This window comes from Bos grunniens, chromosome 2 (genome assembly GCF_055505025.1).
Source record: "Bos grunniens cultivar Pamir isolate PY7600 chromosome 2, Bosgru_T2T1.0, whole genome shotgun sequence".
Lineage (NCBI taxonomy): Eukaryota > Metazoa > Chordata > Mammalia > Artiodactyla > Bovidae > Bos > Bos grunniens.
In genome coordinates this window covers 112,407,182-112,431,245 of record NC_141166.1, presented here as the reverse complement: position 1 = coordinate 112,431,245, position 24,064 = coordinate 112,407,182, and the positions used below count along the sequence as shown (strand labels likewise).

General features: G+C 39.2%; 1 protein-coding gene across 6 annotated transcripts in view; it reads right to left on the bottom strand.

Annotated features, from left to right (window-relative positions):
• Positions 1–195: 195 nt before the first annotated feature.
• The window catches only part of METAP1D (methionyl aminopeptidase type 1D, mitochondrial), a 76,211-nt gene continuing 52,342 nt past the window's right edge, over positions 196–24,064 (bottom strand). For 3 of the 6 annotated variants that reach the window (XM_086358267.1, XM_086358240.1, XM_086358277.1), the window contains 9 exons: positions 17,835–17,992; positions 15,692–15,841; positions 14,126–14,274; positions 13,546–13,588; positions 9,924–10,087; positions 3,037–3,134; positions 1,749–1,796; positions 771–849; positions 196–640 (listed from right to left, as the gene is read on the bottom strand). In XM_086358267.1, coding sequence (XP_086214393.1) covers positions 562–640; positions 771–849; positions 1,749–1,796; positions 3,037–3,134; positions 9,924–10,087; positions 13,546–13,588; positions 14,126–14,268 — 654 coding nt within the window. In that variant the 5' untranslated portion in view covers positions 14,269–14,274; positions 15,692–15,841; positions 17,835–17,992 and the 3' untranslated portion in view covers positions 196–561. Of the gene's footprint in view, positions 641–770; positions 850–1,748; positions 1,797–3,036; positions 3,223–6,532; positions 7,313–9,923; positions 10,088–13,545; positions 13,589–14,125; positions 14,275–15,691; positions 15,842–17,145; positions 17,180–17,834; positions 17,993–24,064 lie in introns of those variants that run through there. The other 3 variants (XR_015147727.1, XM_086358284.1, XM_086358251.1) reach the window with 3 other exon arrangements.

Sequence of the window (24,064 nt, the reverse complement as noted above, 5' to 3'; positions counted from 1 at the left end):
GAAGGGGAAAGAACCGGAAGGGCTGAGGGGCAGCTGGCCCGGCCAGCGCCCTCGGGGCCGGCCAATGTGGAACCCACAAAGGGGGCGGGAAAAGAGACAACAACAACAAAATCATAACAGCTAGGCTCGGGTTTTCTTCCTGCGCGCGCGCGAGTGAAAAGTTCAGAGACTCAAAAATTAACCGCAAGACAGTGGTTTTAAGGGGTGAAAGCTTTCTATTCGGGCAGAGTCAAGGCTAGGGAAAGAAAAAAGTATGCATGTCTAAGACTTATTAGTCTTCCAAATGAGGGCGTCCCCATTCCTTTCCAGATGCGTTTCCGCGTTGGGAAACAGACGCGCCAGGATCCGTCTCTCCGAATGCACAGGGCCACTTCGGGGCTTCAGATTTGTGTTCAGAACGGCTCCCAAGTCCTACCGCATTTTCCCTAGCCGGCGCTGCTAGGTGCTAGGTAGGTTACTCTGGGACCTGTCGTTAGCCAATTTCTTCTAAAAGTTCTCCAGGTGGATTTCAGCAATTTAAGAAAAAGGGCCCCGGGTCTCTTGCGACCTTCGTATTGCTCCTCAGGCCTCGTGGGGCAGTTTGGTCAGGATCTGCGCGCCCCTCGACGTGATGAGAACAGTGTGCTCGAATTGGGCAGACCTAAAACAACACAAGACCGAGATCAGCGAGCTCAAGCGCCGGCGGGGCAGGGATCAGCAGCTCGCCCGCGTCGTGGGACGAACCTGCCCTTCCAGTACAATTTAAAAGCAACTGGGCAGAAAGCAAACACCTTTGATTGTCCAAGGAGACCACAGTCCACGAGTCCTCCAGCACTTTAAATTCAGGGGATCCCTCGGTTACAATTGGCTCTGTAAGAAGGAAAATATTTACTGCAGTGATCTAATCAAATTCTTGTCAAACATTGTTTCAACTGATTATTAAAAAAAAAAAAAAAGAACAAGAAGTTTCCCCCCCTCCCTCCCAGCGCTTCCCCCCACGAGTTCATGTTGTCATCTCGCAAGCGCTAATTGATGTTGCTTACATAGTATGCTACAAACTAAACAGTAGGAAGAGGAAACGCTATGGCATTCAAAAATGTATGAAATTGCCTACTTCGTAATTTTTTTTAGAGAAAAAAGGGCATTTTAATCAAGACTTAATTAGGACCCTGTGGATAATAACCACCCAAACACCAGTCCCTCTTATAAATATCAGTCGGTTTTTTAAAATATTTGAATTTTTAAAACATGCTCAAAATGTTCATTAATCAGCAAATAACAATTTTCTTATTTCACTGTAATTGCTTCTCCATTAAGCCCCACAGTCAGAAATATGATGCCTTCGGGGCTTTAGGTGATTGGAATTTGGTGGTGACACCAATCACATGATCAGCCAGGAATGGGTCGACAGAGAGTATATGCCACTTGCTGACAGGGAGCAAGGGACTTAATCGCCTCTAGTTACTGGGTGTTAATGAAAGAAGAAGAAAACACCCCCCACAAAAAGGCAACACAAAAAACCAAACACTACATTATGTTGGTAACAGAATTAAAGGTTGGACGGCTGCCTTCTCCTAAATGTGTCGGTAAGTATCTGATTTAGGAAGATGGGGCTAGAGGATATTATTTAATTAGGTTTACTATGCATCTGAATTATTTCATTACACTGATTGGCTTTATTAGTCCTTCACCGGACTGCCTGGCCTAGGCCAGCGCTGCTGCTCTGTGCCAGGGAGCCCCTGCTCTCTGAAGAGGAACTTAGCACTAACCTATGGTGAACGCCATGCCTTCCTCCATGAGTAGATCGCTGTCATTCGCTGTAAGACAAAAATACAAGTGTGGGGCGTGGGGATGGGATATGGTGAAAACAGAGAGAAATGGATTAGAAGGGTTAGGCTGCACAAAAAAGTGGTCATTTTATTTTTCTTTTAGGAAGAGGTTGCTAGAATCTTGAGTGGTGGCTACCCAGGGGTTAAGCACAGGGCTCCTGGGCCCTCAGCCTCTGCATTTTCTGAGCTTGGGGTCAGGGCCCCTAGGAAGGGTGCACCAAGGCTGAGCAGCCCAGGTGCTTGAGACACTTTTTGGGCTCCCCAATCTACTGTCCCCTTGCTCTGAGGTTTGCTGGCTTCCACCTCCCAAGGGAAAGAGGAAGACATCTTGGGAACTGAGACAAAGGGAGGGCAGGTTGGTAAGAGGGAAGAACAAGGGTGACCTGAAATATTTCCAGGGCTTGGCACTGGGTGGGCACTCACCTGAGAGGCCCTTTCTGCACTCTAGCCTGGGCCTCTTAACAGCTGGCTCAGGTGAAGTTCTTTGGCCTAAAGGAAGTTCTGACCTGCTGAGTGTCTAGGGATCTTTCAGGGGGTGGATTCCAGCTAGTAGTTCCTCTATGGGGCTGTTCCCACCCCCAAACACACAGGTCAAAGCCCCAGGATCAACTTTCCTTTGGTGCTTGTCCAGGTATGCATGCCTCTTGGGGACACTCCACAGAATTGCTTCATAGTCTAACCCAAATCCCCCACCCCTTCTGGCCCACCCTTGCCTTCTCCCTGTAGGGAGAACATCCAGGCAGTGAAAAACGGGAGACTCTGGGTATAATCTAGGAATCACTAAAGAGTACACGCTGCTAAATACATCAGCTGTCAACGCTGTGTAGGATGTAATGAAGTTTAACCACAACAGTCAGCAGTTAGAGAAGGGAGTAGAAAAAGAAAAACAGAAAACAGTCCTATGGCATGCTGCTGGGACATTGATGCAGTGGTGTTTTGTTTTCAGTAACTTTTTCTAGACAAATATCCCTTGTGCCTTCCAGCCATCACCCTTCAGGAGAAGACAAAAAGCAAAACAAAGCTTATTTGGGGATTGAAATGGCAGGCTCTAATTCAGTAACATAGTAACATGCTGGTTAGGATTAAATAGGACCCCCCCCCCACACACACACACACCCTCATAGGGAATGATGACAATGTGAATTCCATGTTGCAGCAAGAGATTCAGGAGCAAAACTGCTTTATCTTGATTCCTTTCAATAAGCAGCTCCCAAACTAACTTTCTTACCATGATGCCAAATTTCTGGATGTCCATGAAAGTAAGATCCTATCCCATGTCCCACAAAATGTGGACAGACTTGCAAACCATTCTGATGAGTTATCTGGCTTTAAAAGTGACCAAACAAAATACTGAATTAAATTGGATCATTTTAAGTGCATATATAGATAAGACAAAGTCCCTTCAAAGTATTCTCTGAAAAAGAAAAAAAAAAATCAGTTCTATTTAGAGTCATATGGTAACAATTTGTTTTCATTATTCTGGAAAAATTTTATATTTTGTCACAGCTTGCAACAACTCCCTTTGGATACGTGAAGAAAAAAGATATGTAGCTAACACAATAGTTTGCTTCAATTACTTGAGTACAGCATTCAAACAAGGTCACTTTTAGACAATGAGTCTTCATGCACATATATACAGTGTAATATAACCAAGATACATGTGCAGGTAATGCAGGTCATACAAACCTGCCTGATTCGTATGGAGTTTCACCAGAAGACTGTACAAATTATTACTGACTTGGGAACCAACCAGACAAAAAATTACAATCTGAAATGTGACTTCTATAATTGCTTATTCTGGTCTATTTCAGAACATCAAACATTTTATAGACACATTTATACAAAAGGTCACATCTGCTTTGTCAATATTCTTGAAGCACTTCAAAACTTTGTGATTATTTGAGATTTCTACTCAAGACCTATACGATTAACAGAATTCATAAAATATGCTTTTTAATTGCTATGATGCTTAAGAGAAGCTAGTATTGTGATTCCTAATTCTTAATGCTACATTAGTTACTTTTACATGCAAATCTTTTGGATTCCATTTATTCCATATAAGTGAAATCTTAGAATCCAACCCTAAAACCTTCACCTACAAGATTAAGGAGTTGTTTTTGAAATCAGGTGGACATGTTCATTTCTGGGAGCACCAGAAAGACAAGAATGTACATACCATGAACAATTTATATTTTCATGCAGATGAAGAGCAAAGTGCCTTAACCCTAAACATAATAATGGATTGGGATTTATAGGACTACTATTTAAATTCTTAACCAAACCAAAGTTCTTGGATCCCAAGCTAGTTTTCAGCAACCCTTTGGTTTGGTTTACCACAAACTTAAAGGCATTTAGCAGCATCTTTATGAGCATTCCTGTCAAAATACTTTTCTCTAGACATTTTTAACCTTCATCTCCAGACCTGTAAAATGTCTTCACTTAGGCCAGGATGTCACCATAAATATCAGATGGGCAGTCTCTCATTCAGATTTAATTTCCATGTAACAGAAATAGGTGAGCTATACATGTGTTGAGGAGAGGAACGGTAAGTGAATGCTTTTCTCTCTTAATTTGTTCTTTATGGTTATACTTATTTCTGTGTGTCTTTTCACTCTGGACAGGAGGTATAACAACTTTTCCAAGTGGCTTCTATTTGACCCACACAAGTCCTAAATAAAAACTCAGGATGGATAGTAGATAGAGACTGGAAGAGAGATTATTCAGTAAGATATGCTGATCTAGATTTTTTTTTTAAGTAAGAATAGGTCTTATCTACCCATCTACCCATTATGTTATCTATGTCCCAACAAACCTTAATAATTCTAAGAGGATTCACTATAAACTGTTCTTCTATTTTCTTTTCTTAAAAAAAAAAAAAAGGCTCTAACTGATTGGCAAGCATCACAGCTACACTGTGAACGTGTGTTACAGTGGCAATCTTCATTTTAATTTCTGATGAGAGGATAGGAAGAAAGCCCACTATGAAAAAACACTTGGGGTCCCTCCCCCCTCATATCTCTCACTCCTCTTCATAAAAGAAGCTGTGCAATTACTAGGTGGCTAAAGATATCTGAGTGCTTTCTACAACAATTTACTGCCTGGATCCTGCTGAAACTTTTGGTTATAGGAGGATCATAGAATGTATGTGTCATGGATGCAAAGGTCAGAGGATTTCACAGCCATGAGGAAAGAGGAAAAGATCAGGACAAATTTCCCTCAGTTCCTTGGCTGAGTACCTGTCTCAGTGGTTGATTCTCAGGAACTAAATAAAAACTCCTGTCTGCTTTTTAGGGTCTTTTCTTTTGGGATTGGTAGTTAGCTGTTTTAACACATACTTCCTGGGACTGAATGGAATAAAATCTCATTAATGTTTCTAATTACTGATGAAAAGCATGCCCTTTCTACTATTGTACTGTGTACTGTTCTTCTATTTTGGAATATAAGGGAAGCCCAAGATTAATTTACATGATTCTAAGATTTAAATCTAACTTCGTGGAGACAATCCAAGCAATCTGTAGGAGCAAATGTCTGCTCTAAAGTGAAATCAAGTACTAGAAATTCTAGTTGTGGCACAGGAAAGTGGAGCATGCAGGCTTCTCCTGACTAGTGTGTTGGGGGAAGTGGAAGTGTTGGGTGGGCAGGGGTGCCCACAAAGCATACGGTTATTCCTTAACACCAGCCATCATGGGTTGTGACCTATTTCTGAGCATGAAGGTCTTCTTGCCTTGGATATTACACAGATGAAATCTGCCTTCTTTTTGTTGAAATCTGCTAAAGAGAACTCTCCGAGTATTAGCTCTTCTGTTCTGATTTTTTCTAACTAAAAACTCTCTAAGACAGTAGCTCACTTATTTAAGTCTGAGCACATTTGGGATTTGAAGCCCTTCATATGGAATATTTGGGGAGGAGGAGAGAGACATATAAAGGAGTTTATGAACTTGAAAATTATTCTGTGTTACAGTTCATGTTTCAGGTGTGGTTTAGAGTTAAGAGAGAGATCTCTCTTAAGGAATTTTATCCTGTGACTGTTCTCTTAATTGAATTCCCTTTCATGAGATAGTTTTCCTCAACAAAAGTTTTGTCTAGATAAATTAAAATTCTTGATACATTTAAACTATATTTCATGACTAAGAATACATTCCCCAAGAGGGCAGAGGAGTACTATTTTTAAGTACACACTCTTCTAAAGGAATAAAAATGCACATGGAAATAGTTTTATTACTATTTCTATATGAATTCTATCAACAGAACTGATTTCCAAATGGTCACATCTCTAATTAAAGGATCTCAAATGGCACCTGATTTTCTAAGTCATGGAATTTTACTTAATTTTTTTCAGATTTTTATTTTAAGCAGTAGTCTTTGGATGCTACTGCTGCTGCTGCTAAGTCGCTTCAGTCGTGTCTGACTCTGTGCGACCCCATAGACGGCAGCCCACCAGGCTCCCCCGTCCCTGGGATTCTCCAGGCAAGAACACTGGAGTGGGTTGCTATTTCCTTCTCCAAGTCTTTGGATGCAGGAATGCACAAATTCAAGGATTCCCTCTAATTGAAAAGGAATGTTTAAGTACAATTAGTAATATTTTTGAAAGCCAACAACTGTTTTCCAAAAGAGGAGTACATTTTTTTTTGTTTCAAACTGGATTACAAATTACTGTATTTTTCTTACAATAGTGCTGAACTTTTATTTGAGGTTTTCTGTTTCTGAAAAGCAGGCATGATGGATTGAAATAAAAGATAATTTATTGCAATGCTTACTTTCATGTGCAGAGAGAAGCAGTGTAATTGTAATTTACAGTAGCTGTCAAGAAAAAATCCATCACAGATGACATTAAAATGACTTATTTTGCCTGAGCCACTTATTGTTTAAATGTGCATAATCTAATAGAAAGAGATTATTTTAAAAAATCTGCTTTATATTCTTCTAAATTAATATCAAAACATATACTTATGAATTAAACATTAAAAACCATTCATTGATACTTTCACCATGACATTTACAAGGATAAGTTTAAATTATTTTTGATTGAACTGTCACATATTTGTGATGCATGAATGTACACATTCAGAGTATCCTCATATGTACAGCTCATATCATCAAAGGATAATTACAAAAATACAGATTTAGAAATATTTTAACGCAAATGGAGGTACAGTGAGCATAATAACGCTGTAACCTAAAGATCACTAGACATCCCTCATAAAAAAGAAGGGCACAGGGAGAATTCTTTTAGCCAACACTTCTTCGGAGACATCATCCTATTCTTTAGGTTTCAGAGAATTTCAAAATTTCCTATAAAGATCTCCAGGTTTTGACATGATCCTACTAAAAGATGCTTGAATGTTCTTTGAGTGGTGTATCAGTAGAGAGAGGCTATGCAAACGATGGTGAATATCTTAATCGAGGCTGAGTTGAAAGATGTTTGTAAACCTTTGGTCTATAATGATTCCGAGTACTTCTGGCTTAAAGGTGGAGACTGTTTATTTACTCCCTTGAGGGTCTGCCTGAATAAGAAAAGGCGAAATAACAGATGTCCAGAAACACTGCCTTAACACATCAGAACAAATATTTGTTAGACTCCCGGCCAGTTTCCTCCTCAGAGGCAGACACAAACCGTCTAAATAATGAAATGCATTAGAGTAACGGGAAAAGTTCATTGTCTATGCTATTTTTCACATAGTTTTGTGAGTGCAGTTGTTGGGACTGATCTGGTTTTCAAAGCAGCCTGTACATGCAGATTCATTCTCTACGAAAACTGACCTTTGCATCCAGATAGCTAAAATTCAATGTCACTTTCAATTTTACTCTTCTTCTTTTTTTTTTTTTATGTAGCTAGAATTAATGTAGTGAATATGTAATGAAATGCATTATCCTGCATGGAGATTTATCAGATTTTCCGACTGAATGCTATGCTTTGCTAGTACTAGCTGGAGTTCACCTGCATGTTGGTGTGGCGTGTGGCTCTTTTTTGTAAAGAGTTAAGTCGTACACAAAAAAAGGGAACAAAGGTCAGCACCCAGCCGCCACTTGAATGTGAGATTTTTCTTTTTATTCCCCTTGATGTATACTAGGCTCTGTGTTATTAGTCTTAATGATGGAAAATTGTAGTGTTGATACAAATCTTTTTTTCAAAGTAGTAGGCGGGAGCTCCATTTGTTAGTAAGTTTTTTTGTGACTAAAAGCCACGGACAGTACATTTATGTAGCAGTAAAAGGCCTAGATGCTCTTTCCATAGCAGAGCTAATTATTCCTACTGTGACCTTACTGATCTAGCCTGTTCCTAGTACGTCTCATCTGCACGCCTGTTCCTCTGTGTAGATGGTGTCAGAGAATATGAAAAACCCTATAATGAAACCATTTTCATGATGGAGAAAGGCTACTGGAGTTGCACTTGCTACAAAGAGGCTCAATTATATGAGTAATTGTGATAATTTTCTACATTCATAGCCTTCAATGGGGAAAAAAGAATGAGAGCCACAAAGGAAAATTACTTTAACAAGAAAGTACAGAGAGTAAAAATGGAAGAAGAGACAAAAAAAGGGGGAAAAAACAGGAAAAAAAGTTTAAAAAATAGATCTGAAGGGAGGAATAGCGAGACAGGGAGAACAACAGAAATGCTCAAAAGCCCATGTGCAGCTGTGTTGCACAATTAAATTGAATTTTTTTTCCTGCAGTTGATGAATGTGACTACTGCAAATGTGCCTCTGTAGTTAGCTATCATTTGTTGTTCCGTGACAGGAAAAGGATAATTACCTCTCAGAGAGAATCAAAGGCTGACATGCCCTTTAGACACAGCCATGAATGCAGAGCTCGATAGAATGCTTGAATAAGAATCTAGTGTTCTCTGCCCCCTTCTACTGAAGAATAAATTTTGTTAAAATGCAAGAGCACCACCAGTAAATTTGTTGAACCCTAGGTGTTCAAAAATATGAGGTACATCTATCGACTCATCCCATTTGCAAAAATAAAACTGCATTTTGAATTCATTTCTATTATATTCATGGACAGTAAGATAGTGAGATATGCATTAAATTTCTTTTCCCAGTAGGGGTCTGATTCAACATTTCCTATGAAAGAACAGAGAGACACTATCCTTTTTTCCCAGGCTAGTTAGCCTATAATTTAAAACTGTCAAAAACACAATTTTGTTCAAAGTCTTCAATAAAAGCTTCTCCGATATAACCCAAAGAGATTTTACTAAAGTTTGATTCAGACACTGTTACAATATTTTTAAAGCCATAAATACATTTAACTGATATTTTACTGCCTTTTTTCTTAGAGTATTCGAAGGCTTACGAAGAAAAAAGGCAGCATCTTTTCAAGGTGACTAAGCCTTCCATCCTTCAGACAATTGGGAAGTATTCAATGGTTCATATTAATGAGAGCAGTACTTTAAAAGGTACTAATGTAACCATCTTTAAGAAAATATGTTACTTTTAAATGAAAACACATATTCTGCACATCTACTTCAAAACAGGGGGGAAAAAAGAGATCTAAAATAGGTAACAGATTACAAAGAAAAGTCTTGAATTCAGAAAATACACATACTCTCAAAAAGCAAGCAGAGAAGGCTGTGTGGAAAGTAAACAGTGGTTTACAGGAAAAATGAACCAGACCAAAAAAAAAAGATCACCCTTTCAGGCTGTCTGCTAATCCACTAATTTGAAAGGTAAGCCTTGCTTGAGCTAATGCTTTTTATCTTTCTGTCACAGGAATAATTTCACTTCATGCCTTTATAAAATCTAGCTTTTCTCCTGTCTCCTATTCAAGATTTGAGACACTTACCTTTTCTTAGCTACTCTTTCATGTTTGGTATGAGTTTGAATATAGGAACACTACAGACCAATGCGTCGAGCTAAAACTAAAGCAGTCATATGAATATTGCTTGCTGCTTCTATCAGTTTCTTTGTTGACCTGATATAATTCACTTTTTTGAAATTGTTTTCTTTTTTTTAAAACTCAGGGAACAGCACTGCAGCCTGGCAGTTCACATACTGATATCAGACTGAAATGACGGTTCTGAATCATAAAACATGTCATCAACTTTACACCAAGCCACCAATAACCTTTGTACCATCTGCCAACCCTCCCTTTATTTGTCACTGTAAGGCTTACCTGATTGTGTTTCCAATGACAGAGAAGGGAGCCCCCGCTCTGCAAGCCACAATTGCTTCATCTCTACACCTCCTGGCAACCTCCACTAACTTTTTACCACATTCATCCACATTGCCCACCAAAAATGTTTCTGAGGTGTCTCCATGGTAGCCATTGTAGTAAACCTAAACACAGGCAGAAATGTACAAATATGTCCTTGTTTAAAAATCTATTCTCCTACAGTCTACCTTGCATTCCTTTATATATTTAGTAAATTCATGTGTTTCACCCTTCCAGAATTATTAAGTTTACAGAAACACGAAACAGACACACAATGATATTACAAAAGTTTAAATAAATACATGACTAGCATGGCTCTTTCAGCACTATGATTATCAATATTCTTTAACAGTTTGAATCCTCATTTTATTTCTGAGGCAAAATTATATATGCAAAAATAGTGACCAAAGACATTGACCCATAATTACTGCAATAGGTTTAGAGAATTCAGAAGTATTTCACACAGTGGAAGGTTTCTTAAAGTATCATAAAGATACTTATCTTTTATTTACCAGTCCCACACTTGGAAGTGATAGATAATGACAAGAAGAAATAAGATAGATGTGTCAGTGTTATAACAGACAGAAGAAGAATTCAGTTCCAAGAACTGAAGTGGCTCAATATCGGAATGAAATAAGTTATAGAAAAATCCTGTCTGGAAGTGAAATCTTAATCAAATATTCCAGATAGCAGAATGTTAACAGAAAACACTATACATGGATTTTTAAAGAATCAGAATATAACAAAACAGGTTTAAGAATAAAATGACAGAAAATAGCATTTTATCTGTCTTCAATGACTCAGAAGGCCCTGCAGGATCTTGAAAGACACCATATTCATTATAAAAATCAATAATCACCAAACACTGTAATAAATACAGAAGGTAGAGGAGACTGGTTGAATATTGATCCTTTGATATAGCATGGAATTTGCTATTTTGCATAAATTTGTCCTATGTAATTATTTTTCACATTTCTCTTTCTCATGAAGTAGAATGCAGGAACTGTAATAAAAAAGATGTTTATCTAAGCTTTCTGTTTTAATATGCAATTAATCTGTATACTCGTCTTCAATAAAAATACTCTTGTATGCTCTGTAAGGGAGGCAGGAGAAGTCTTTATCTTCACTTTTCAAGTCAGGAAACAGAGGCACAGACAAGTGACTTGTCTAAGGTTAGTGGCAGAAAACAAGAGGCAGATCCAGGTCAATATGATGGATTCTTGGCTTCTAATCCAGTGTTTTTTCTACTATATCAAGTCACCTTGCAATACAACAGTGTTTTATATATTTATTCCCATTTGTAACCCAAGAGAGTACAAATTTTTACTTTATACACAAGAATATAACATTTATTAATAAAGAGCAATTATTAAGACAAAATTGTAACGCTGTTTCTATAGTTGCTATTTAAGTAAAAATGTATTTAAAAAATCATTATTTGCCTTTTCATATTACTTTTCGCTAGTCTGAAAATGACTACTTGAAAGATTCAATATATATGGAAATAATACTTTTGAAAGTCTGTGGCAGTTATCTATAATTATTGGTTTTATCCACAAACTATTCTTGTTTTATTCTTCATTTATTTAATTCTTCATTTATTAATAATTTAATAACATTTAAAATGTTTATTGAGCAACTATTATGGGATATCACATCATCTTTTTTTTTTAAACATTCAACTTTCAAGGGGAAGTCTATTTTCTTGTGATATATACTAGATGTAAACAATTATAAAATGTAATGAGTATTTTCTGATAAGTAATGAAGGCTTTCATTTAATAAAATATTTCATAAGAAATATAATTTCAGTTACTGACCTGCATGTTTCCTTGGTCCCTTCACATTGCTCTGTGCACGTGTTTAGATGTGTCCAACTCTTTGCAACCCCATGGACTGGAGCCCGCCAGGCTCCTCTGTCCATGGAATTTCCCAGGCAAGAATACTGGAGTGGGCTGTCATTCCCTTCTCCAGGGGATCTTCCTGACCTAGGGATCGAACCCACATCTCTTGTGTCTCCTGCATTGGCAGGCAGATTCTTTACCACTGTGCCATGTGAAAAGTCCTCACATTTTGAGACACTCGAAAACATTTCACTTTGATCATTTGAATGTTAAAAATGAAATTGTTTACTGAAAGTCTTCAGGAAACTTACGAAAGGCAGAGACTATTCTCTTTGGGCACATTGGAAACAGGTGGGAAGGGCATGCTGATTTCATTGAAAGCAGCAATATTTTATTAGGGATGATTAGGTAAGATAATAAATGGATAGCCTCTAAGTCAGGTTTAATCTAAAAGAAAAGTGCATAATGAAAAATACTTTATTTCATGTATACTTTATAAAATACCTCCTTCTACATATTCTGAGCTGGAGAGAGAGCAGCAATATATGTGGAGCAAATGTTCAAGTATTCTAAGTAACTAGGACAAAATGATATACAGAGTATCCACCATAAACGAATTTTTGGCTATATACTAAGACAAATTGCTATGAAGAGAAAAGACTGAATTAATTTAAACAACTAAAAAGCAGACTGAACTAAACCACTGGATGCCAACCTCTACCACATTCCCACTCCCATCCACGTTTCATGACCTGGATATGAAATCATATTACTAAGAATATTTTCTCACTAATAGCAAAAATACTCCTTGAATGCTGTCTGTCTCAACTAGTTCTCAGCAGATGTTTACTTTATATTTATTTATTTGAAATATTAATCATCAGATGTATAGAATTTATGTACAATCTCCATTATCCTAAGGTACCGTTACATAATTTTTTAGTAAAATGAACTGTCAAAGCACAAATAACCTAAGTCTGAGAACTGTGAAAGGCTAAGGAAATTAGAAAAGGTTAGAGCTTGTACAGTTTGAAGTTCCTGTGTTAAATTACCTGGGGCTGTTATTTGAAAGAAAGGCTGTTAACCATTTGGTGAAAACTTAAGTTCAAGAAAGAAAAGCACTCTGCGTGTACGCTTGGAGTTCAAGGCTGTCTATACCAGAAATGGAACACAACGTTACCTTCAGGGATTTTAATAAATCTAAGGAACACTGCTAGCAAAAGAGTTTCTGTCCAAATAGACTGACACACACAGGCCAATGTAGCCCCTAATGACAGAGTAAGATAATGACAGGCCCCACTCAAAAGCAGCAGGAAGAGGAAGATCAATCTTGGCAGAGTGAAGGAAAAATGCTGGCTTTCTTCGCCTTAGCTCATCTCATATATATCTAGCTTCAGCAGCTGCCCAGTGCTGTAGGGCTCTGCATTAACTACACAGTGGATCAATAACAATTACACCTTCTCAAAAACATGACACATAGCAGGATTGGGTTGACATTTCACTTAGGCCAACATTGATCTCAGTGCATCTGATTCCAGCCCTAAATTCAAGTCAGGCCTGGGTTTACTTGGAATAAACACAGCGTTAAAGACAAAAAAGGAAACCAGCTGCTTGCGTCTGGGTCTAGAAGTAAACAGCACTTCCATCGGCGCAGTTCACGTTTTCAATCCACTCTTCTTCCTGTTGCTACCAGCAATTCTGAAGTTGATCAAAGACTGATTTTTATATGATTTACTCACCGTGACATCAATGTTGATAATATCTCCATCCTGAAGAGGTCGACTGAAACATAAACAGAAAAAAAAATGGTGATAGATCCCAATAAAAGGAATATAAAAATAAATAGCTAATGACTACAATCAGAAGCCCAATGAGTAGTGACGATAATTCAGACTGGAGAAGGATTGAGTGGAACAACTGTATCTAATCTTTAATTTATATTAGTCATATCATTTTTACTAGAAATACATAATATGAACATGTAGCATCACTGTTTAAAAATCTACTTATTCTCAACAAAATATACTTATTATTACCTTAATTTCGCAAAGAGCCAAAACAATAGTGGATGGTAAAAGAAATATTTAATGTACAACCACTTTTTCAGATTACATATTGCTTTAACAAACATTAAATGGTGGTATTATGTCCATTTAGAAACAAAATACTTCAAAATTGTAATTGTGTCTTTACCATAATCGGTTTCAAAAGTTTGCAGGCAGGTTTCAATTAAACTATAGTGTCTTTCAACATACATTACAGATCTTAGTTTCACGTTTCAGTTTCCAAAGGAACAATATGTTATTAAGCAATGAATACCTGTCAGGAATACCATGACAAAGCACGTTGTTTACAGAGGTACAAACAGATTTTGGAAACCCTCCATAGCCTAGAGGTGAGGGGTAGGCATCATGACTGATTATTTCCTGATGAACAAGAGCATCTATCTCTTCAGTTGTCATGTCAACCTGAAATATTAAATAAAGAAACTGTGAAGCGACAGTTGGAGAGATCTCCTGTATTTATTGACTGTGCCTATAGCTACAGCCCTTCCAGATGAGGTTGTACAAATTTACTGTGATAAGCTTGTGATACAACATTTTAATTAATTATGATTAACACCAAAATCCTAAACTGTGCCTTTCTGACAATTGTTTGGGTATATGGTGGTGTTATGGGCTATTAGGAAACGGCCATTTTAAACTCTAAGATCCTTTCAATCATTTGTGAATCATTAAATGACAGGATTCCTTTTTAGCCTGGAGATTTCAAAAACACGTTCTGAGGCAACTCCTTCCTCTTCCTCAATAGGTTAGTGGCCTTGGCTGATCAAGGCATATAAATTGTCAAAAGGATCGTCAGTTGAGGTGACAAACCTTGAAAAGTAGGTCAACCCATGCCTTTTTATCCCAGAAAAACATTACGTGGGTTTTGCAGTGATGGCATGGAGGTTATGGATCATCATCTGAAAAAATTAGTTTGATACATTTTGTAGAGATTCTGGTTCACTGATCTTGATTTCTTTCATACCAAAACAAATCAGTGTGTTTTTAAAAATATTTTTCCCTTACTAGAAGATACCCAAATTGCTCCCAAACTAAAAGAAAACTAAAATCAAGTTTTGTGGGCACATAAACACTGTCTCCATAAACTCATATATTATAAGTAAAAGTCTAAAACAAGATCTTTTATTGAAAATTAACATTCCTTCAACTGTTTTCTTTATGTTATTTTATATTCACATTATGGTTCATTGATAACAAGTCTATCACACAGATGTTACACCAAGTGTTTCATATTTGAGTCTCATTTCCTAAATGCAGCCCACCTTTTGGAAACTATAGGCTGGTATTTTCTTTTATGATCCTTACATAGCAGGATTCAGATTCAGTTTCAGATTATTCTGAAAGACCTAAATCTTATAGTAAGATAGTTGCATACAATTACATTGCTGAATTACCTACAGCTTGGTGTGTCTGGTCTGATCTTTCTTTGCAGAACCAATGCAAGAAAATAGGAGCCAAAGTATGAGGCAAAGCAAGAGGCAAAGCAACTCTTCAGGCACAAGAAATAATGTGGGGAATAAAAGCAGAAATTACAGGCAGGAATAAGAGGGCAGAAGTCAAAGCTGTCTGTCATGGAGCAACTTGGATAGGCTGACTGAGCTCAAGCTATCTTCAGAATTCTGCTACTTAACATTGACTTTGGATTTTAAATTATCTTTTGAATAAACAGAAAATACACAATTCCTGTCCCCTATCCCAAGGTTTTACTTAATTTTTAACAAATTAGATGTGTACAAAAGAAGAGATAAAGGAAATAAGGAAAAGCGGGGAAGGTCTGCTGCCCTTTATGCAAGTCTTGCGAGGCTTCATGAGACGCCACCTTTAAACTCTTCCCGGCCAAGAGGAGGACATGTCGGGCCAGCTGACAAGCCTGGAGAAGCCCTTGAATCTGATCTTCATTCTTAACTTCTATGCTGTCTCCCCAGTCGGGTACAATTCCTGTCGTCACATAGTCTGGCTTCTTTATGTGCTTGAGGAAAAAGGATTGAAAACGAAGATCAGAACCCAGCGCACGACAATGGGATCATTTTTTCGCACACAGCCTCCTGCTTCATGGAGCTCTGCCCTTCCTGCCGGAGCACCGACCTCCGAAGCCAGCACAACAGACCCTCCAGGCTGCCCCCGGTTCCTTCCCCTGCCCTTTTGAACTTAACGTGGCCTGTTAGTGCTGCCTCTGGATGGTCTGTTAACCTTACTGGTGCTTTGAGTCACACTGGACTGAAGGAGACTTCTGGTCAAAACAAACAGGAGTTTTCTTTTCTTCCTCCTCCAACCCTCTTAGAATTGCTATTGATGACAAATAGCACCCAGTTCCCCAACCGCCAAATGGTTAATTAAGAGTGCTTTCATCTCCTCGACACAAAGATAAAATTTATGCAAAGGGTAGCCCACAACACCCTCTCCCAATGAATGTATGTAAAAGGCAGACTGTCAAGTTCATGGATGCCTATCAAATACACACTTCCCCTACATGTTGCAACTGTACCCAAACTAAGAAGGAACTAGAGGACAAAACAAAACAGCTCTTTTGCCTTTTCCTTTCTTTTCCCCCAAGTACATAAAAAATACTTTGCACACTTTCATAATTTGTCAAAAACAAACTCCTTCCTCCTCTGAAACTCAAAATGTTCAACTCTGACCACCCTTGGAGAACCTTCTCCCCCACTAACTTAAATCCATGGGCGGTATTCAGCAAATAAATACTGTCTCACACACAGAGCTCCTTTCAGACCCAGGTTTTGCACAGCTCTTTACCAACTATTTATGGCAACAGCTACATAAGTTTTGTTGAACAGCACCCAGTAAGGCTACACAGACTTTGGGGACAGGAAGCTGAGGGAGATAACACTATTCAATGAACATCACAGCAACTCTGGAAGGGCTAAGGTTAGGGCTCTGTGCTTTGTGAACTGCATCACACAGGATTTAAGGACCTTCACTTATCCCTGTGTTCAGATGGGCCTTTCTGACACAGGTAACATCAGCACTTGGGCTGCCACAGCCAAGCGTGGAGTGAGCATCTTCCCTCTGGCTTCGGTACCAGTGCCCACAAAGCACTCCCGTCTCCACAGCCCCGCCTCCTCCTGGCTTTGCAATCTGGCCAGGTTACAACCACAGGCAGAAGGGCTGTTGGCTTGTCACTGAAATTCTAAAACAATACATTCACCTCTCTGGAGACTTCTTTTTTGTTTTCTACTAAGGAAATACCAGAAACATACTCTGGGCTCTGGTGGCCTGTCTTGTCAGCCCTTGTCACAAAAATGGGCCACTCACCTTCAGGGAGTATGATATACTTAATGTTGATTTACTACCCTGCAAAAAAAGTCATAGAAAGAGGGAAAGCAGGTGATTTTCGTGGCAAATCTTTATTTCTTTCAGCTATTCTCACTCTTCCTAATTGATCCCCACACCTCCTTTACATTGCATCTGGAAAAATGGATAGATTGTCTTTCACAGAACTATACTCTCTGAAAAAAATCAAGAATGCTTTGAGACAAGATGTTTTATTTAATTTACTCTAAAGGGCAACTGAAAGACAGCATTAATAGTAACACAGAAAATGTAACAGCAAGCTTTAGGAAAAAAACGCCTAGTGTATTGGTTTCAAGGAATCTTTCTTAAATGATTCCAACTGTTGTCAAAAAAATTTTTTTTAAAGTTAAAGAAACTACATACATAGAATCTTATCTTCATGGTAGAAATTTAATATAGAAAATTTCATGATAGAAATTTAAATTCTAAAGAACTAAGCAGTTAGAAGCTCAGTGCCTTATTTTAAAAAGTGAATATTATAGAACTGCAGGATGTTAACACTTCCCAAACCACAGTTTTATATCACAGACTAAGTTTAAAAATTATAATTCAGATGCCTCAGAAATCAAAGGTGTGAAAACACTCCATCGCTTCTGCAGTTAACCTTTATCTTGGCTGGAAAAAGCAACAGATAATAGGCAATGCAGTACCTTCGGGACTGGATGAGCTGAAGAAACTGCAGCCGGCAAAACTATACTGTGGGAAATCTCTCTTTGTCTCCGGAAAAAGAAATTTCTTCTTTGTTGACTGGTTGACTGTGTGTGTAAGTAGATATGATTGAGTGGTGACGAGAAAATCCTATGACAACCTGGGAGCAGAAATAGACGTATGTTAAGCAAAAAAAAAAAAAAAAAAGTACTTATTGCTACATTTTCAGTTGTTGCGTCGCTGTCCATTAAATCATGATAATAATCCTTTATTGGTTCAAAAACGAAAAAGCTCCAAACAGAAAGGAAAGCAGTGATATTCTGAGTTCTACTACAATAGTAGTACAGCATATTTATTAGCTAATGCTCTGTTTACTTAAATGTTTGACAATGGGAAACTCTATCCTAGTGGGAAACAAACATATAGAAATGTCTGCTGAACACCAGGTCTATCAAAAGAGCAATTTGTGCTGTGGTACCTTAAACGCAGCCGTGGCCAGGATGACCCTAGATTCAGGGCACTGTTTGGGTGGCTTTATATTCTTTAAGGTTGTTTTCCTTTCACGAATCCTGGACAAATTGCCAGCTGCACGTTTTTGCCCTCGATAGGATTACTACTCTGTGTTAAGTTCATGTGCAGCGAGGCATTATACTGAAATTCACTGTAATGAATGCTCAAGTCAGATAAAGACTAAATAGTAAAAATGTAGGGTGCAACCCTGAAAACACATGAATGTAGGCTCCAAAAGTACCCACAATAGGAATTTAGAAATATCTATCAAAATTTTCAATGCACATATCCTTTGACTCGTCGGCTCATCTCCTAGGACTCTACCATATGTAGTGATGGAAGTGTGACGATGAACTGCAGCACTGTTTGTGGTAGATAAAAATGAGTGATAATCCAAATGTCCATCCGTAGGGGACTGGTTAAATATACTATGGTAAATCTACACAACAGAAGACAGAGAAGTAGAGAGATATTAAAGAGAAAAAGCTAAATCATCTCTGCATATTGATATGGGAAGAGGTCACAATATATTCCTAGGAAATGCTGAGCAGTATGTATGAAAAACTCATTAAGGTAAAAAGAGCTTATGCATTTATATAAGTTTGTATATGCCTGTAAAATTTCTGAAGATTGATATTCATCAGATTCTGGGGCATCTGATTGGGGCTGGGGTGGGAAGGAAGACTTCCTGATCCATTCTATTTTCTCTAAACCAATAGACTTTTAGGAACATTCACTTGCATTATTTTTATAATTAAAACAGTAGTTTAAATCTCCCTTACATGCCATAATTGCATGTCAGGGGCTGGCAAACTACAATCCAAAGGGCAAATCCAGCCTGCTTCCTGTTTTCATAGAGCCAACAACTTGAAAATGATTTTTATGTTTATGAATGGTTGAAAAAAAATCATAAGAAAAATCCCATTTTATAACATGAAATTATGCAAAATTCAAACTTCAGTGCCCATAAATCCATAAATAAAGATTTACTGGAACATAGTTGTACTCATTCACTTATAATTAGTCATGACTGCTTTTGCACAACAGTAGCAGAGTTGAATAGCTGTGACAGAGAACATGTGGTTCACAAAGCCTAACATATTTACTACCTGCCCCTTAGAAAAGAAGTTTGTCAAACTCCTGATCTAGAGAACTGGTTCTCAAAATGTGATACCCAGACCAGCATCTGAGTATCACATGGGGAAAAGATACAAATTCTTGGGCCCCTCCTCAATTTACTGACCTAAATTGTGGGATGAATTCAGCAATCTGTGTTTAACAAACCCTCACCCAGGGTGATTCTCATGCATACTAAAGTTTCAGAATTACTGGCCTAGACTAATGGAAACACAAATTACAGGTAAGTATTGGCCCCCAAACTCAAGATCTCTAAGTGAACTGGAAAAAAGGCACAGATGCAAACAGACTCCAGTGGTCACTGATTCAGTTTCATAGTAGAAAGTTAGTCACTCAGTGATGTCTCACTCTTTTGTGACCCCTTGAACTGCAGCCCACCAGGCTGCTCTGTCCTTGGAGTTCTCTAGAGAAGATTACTGGAATGGGTAGCCATTTCCTTCTCTAGGGGATCTTCCCCACCCAGGGATTGAACCCAGGTCTCCAGTATTGCAGGAAGATTCTTTACCGTCTGAGCCACCAGGGAAGCCTGTCCGTGTCCTAAGTTTCACTCAATTATGTTCTTCCAGAAAGCTGAATATAATATTGTTGAATAAAACTTCCAGAGCTGTTTCAGGTATTGTATTTTAAACAATATTTTGAACAATTCCAAATACCAGCCAAAATACTGCCAGGAATATCACCTTTGTTTGACAGAGGCAGATACATATTCCCTAAAGTTTGTAAAGTACAGTATTTCCCTAAAGACACCACCACCATCCCCAGGGGTGTGAACTGGTCTAAGAGGGGGCAGGGCAGTTTCCTAGTAAAAGCAGATAGCTAGAAATCAGAAGCCTGGACTTTTGTCTCAGCTCTACTACTTCTCAACTGTGTGGGCCTGAGCAAGAATCTTGTTTTCAGTCTCAAGTGAGAATTAATTGGAATAAAGTATGTGAAAGTGCCTTACATTTAGTAGATGCTCAAAAAACAGTAGTTCCTTCAAGAATACTGAAAAAGCAAAATGAGAAAGAAACTATGGGCTTCACTATAGCTTCCAGTACTGAGAACTTAATGGTGGTTCTTCAGCTGCTAAGTGGTGTCTGAGATGACTGTTTGCGACCCCATGAACCAAGCATGCCAGGCTTCCCTGTCCTTCCCTATTCCCAGAATTTGCTCAAATTCATATCCATCGAGTCAGCGATGCCATTCAACCATCTCACCCTCTGCCACCCTCATATCCTTCTGCCCTCAATCATTCCCAGCATTGGGGTCCCCTCCAATGCTCTTCACATCAGGTGGCCAAAGTATTGGAGCTTCAGCTTCACTATCAGTCCTTCCAAAGAATATTCAGGGTTGATTTCCTTTTAGGATGGACTGGTTTGATCTCTTTGCTGTTCAAGGGACTCTCAAGAGTCTTCTCCAACACCACAGTTCAAAAGCATCAATTCTTCAGTGCTCAGCTTTCTTTATGGTCCAACTCTTATATCCATTCATGACTACTGGAAAAACCATAGCTTTGACTAGACAGACCTTTGAGAGCAAAGTGATGTCTGCTTTTTAATACGCCGTCTAGGTTTGTCATAGCTTTTTCACTGAGAACTTATTATGTATCAATTACTGCACTAGGCCCTTTACATATGTTAGCTCATTGACCTTCATGAGAACCATGCAAGTTGTGATCTGTTATCACTGCGCTCTATAGTCGAAGATGTGGAGGTACACAAAGGTAAATAACTCCCCCCTGAGTGCAAAGCTGAGGGGACACAGGTCAGTTTGCCTTCATAAAGTATAATCCTCTTCCACGCATAAGAAACATGAGCTAACAACACACAAGGAAACACTCTGAAAATGTAAAAGTCATCCGAAAACTATTAAAAGTTACTACTTTTTTTTTTTCAAAAAGTGGTGATGGGTTGGCCTAATCCATCGTCTTTCTCAAGCCAAACTCCCTTTGCTGACCAGATACTTGCTGCAGGGAGGTGACTGACAGAGGTCTGGCTGGACAGTCTGTGAATTGTTGTTGTCGTTCAATTGCTCAGTCATGTCCGAATTTTGCGACCCCATGGACTGCAGTATGCCAGGCTTCCCTGTCCTTCACCATCTCCCAGAACTTACTCAAACTCATGTGCATTGAGTCAGTGATGCCATCCAACCATCTCATCCTCTGTCATCCCCTTCTCCTGCTGCCTTCAGTCTTTCCCAGCATCAGGGTCTTTTCCAGTGAGTCAGCTCTTCCCATCAGGTGGCCAAAGTATTGCAGCTTCAGCTTCAGCATCAGTCCTTCTAATGAATATTCAGGGCTGATTTCCTTTAGGATTGACTGGTTGGATTTCCTTACAGTCCAAGGGACTCTCAAGAGTCTTCGCCAACACCACAGTTCAAATGCATTAGTTCTTCAGTACTTAGCCTTCTTTATGGTCCAACTCTCACATCCATACATGACTACTGAAAAAACCATAGTTTGACTATACTGATCTTTGCCAGCAAAGTAATGTCTCTGCTTTTTAATATGCTGTCTAGGTTGGTCATAGCTTTTCTTCCAAGGAGCAAGCATCTTAATTTCATGGCTGCAGTCGCCATCTGCAGTGATTCTGGAGCCCAAGAAAACAAAGTCTGTCACTGTTTCCATTGTTTCCCCATCTATTTGCCATGAAGTGATGGGACCAGATGCCATGATCTTTGTTTTTTGAATGCTGAGCTTTAAGCCATTTTTTTTACTCTCTTCTTTCACTTTCATCACGAGGCTCTTTAGTCTGTGGATACAGAATGGAAAATCTGGATCCCAGCTATCACCAAGGAAAGGCTCAGGTGTAATCAATCCATGATTCTGGGTTCCCTAACTGCATCCCTAGGTAGGACCAAAGTTAAGCTCCCAAATGTTTCCCTTATGAGAAAAGCATGTATTATGATGACTATTAATGATGGTAAGACTAATAAAAATAGTAACAGTGGTAGTGGTGAACACTTCATAGCCAGTTTCTGTAATTAAGCAGAGTGCTGGGTGCTCCACACACATTGAGTCTTGCCAATGCTGTTGGGGAGGGGACAGCTGTTGATGTCACTACTTCATGGTTGAGGAACCAAGACACACCTCTGGCAGCCCCAGCTAGAGTCCTGGAAGTCCCAATCCAGGGCTGGCTCTGCTGCTCCAAGCTGCCTTTCAACAGTGTGTACAGGTTCTAGTAGCTGGCATGCTTGGCTAGAAAGTATGTTTTTTCAGGGATTCAATTTCAAGGAAATTTTTTTTAATCATGAAAAAAATAAACATCATGAGACCAGCCAACATTCAGAAAGAATGTATTTTTCATGAAAAGTCTTGGAATTGATCTAACCGGGAGGCATTGCAGTAGTGAGAATAATACAAGCTTTGAAGTCAGACAGATCTTGAGTCACCAAAACTTCTGAGCCCCACTTTCTTTACCACTAAATGGGAACAGTAGTGCTTTCCTCACCACAAGGCTGTTGTGAGAATTGGCAGAAATAACATTATCCTCAAACCATCTTTAAAAAGTAGGCGCTCTATGGGGGAATTCCCTGGTGATCTAGTAGTTAGGATTCTAGGCTTTCACTGCTGTGGCCTGGGTTCAACCCCTGGTGGGGGAACTGAAATCCCACAAGCCATACAGTGTGGCCAAAAAAACAAGGAGGTGCTCCATAAATGTTTATGTCTCTTCCTTTCCCCTCTCAACACTCAACATGTTTACCTTAGGCCTCAAAATGTGTTTATTATTTTATTTGACAATTACTTATTGAGCTCCTCCTGGGCTTCCCTGGTGGTTCAGCTGGTAAAGAATCTGCCTATAGTGTGGGAGACCTGGCTTCCATCCCTGGGCTGGCTTCCCTGGAGAAGGGAACGGCTTCCCACTCCAGTATTCTGGCCTGGAGAATACCATGGACTGTATAGTCCATGGGGGTCGCAAAGGGTCAGACACTACTAAGTGACTTTCACTACCGAACTCCTCCTATATGTCCTGCTTTAGACATGAGGTAAACGAAGTGACAAAGTCCCTCTCTGGGTGCTCACATTCCGTGGTGAGACACAGGCAAGACGCAAGCCAACAAATACATTCAATTATATCAGACGGTGATATTCTTGATGAAAAATCGGCCCAAGTGACACAGCACTGGAGCTAGAGATCCTGTTCCTGGACCTGCCAGGAACTAAGTGTGTGACCCTGAGCAGTAACTATAGTGGACACTGGCTGAGAGCTTACTTGTGCCAAGCTCCGTGCTGAGCACTTCACAGACACTACCCACCGCTACAGAAGACTCGAGCTTTCCGGATAGCTCATCGGTTAAGAATCGCCTGCCAATGCAGGAGACGTCAGGGATGCAGTTTGATCTCTAGGTGGACAAGATCCCCTGGAGAAAGAAATGGCAACCCACTCCAGTACTCTCGCTTGGGAAATCCCATGGATAGAGGAGCCTGGTGGGTTACAGTCCATGCGGTCGCAAAAAGGTGAACATGACTGAGCACTGAGCACGCATGAGCAGAAGACATTAAAGGGAGGGAGCTGAGCTTCATAATCCTTGCGGTCTCTTTCAGCTCTGACAGTCGTGCCTTCATTTGGTGGCTTCTGACTTCTGTCATGCTACAATCCCGGCCATG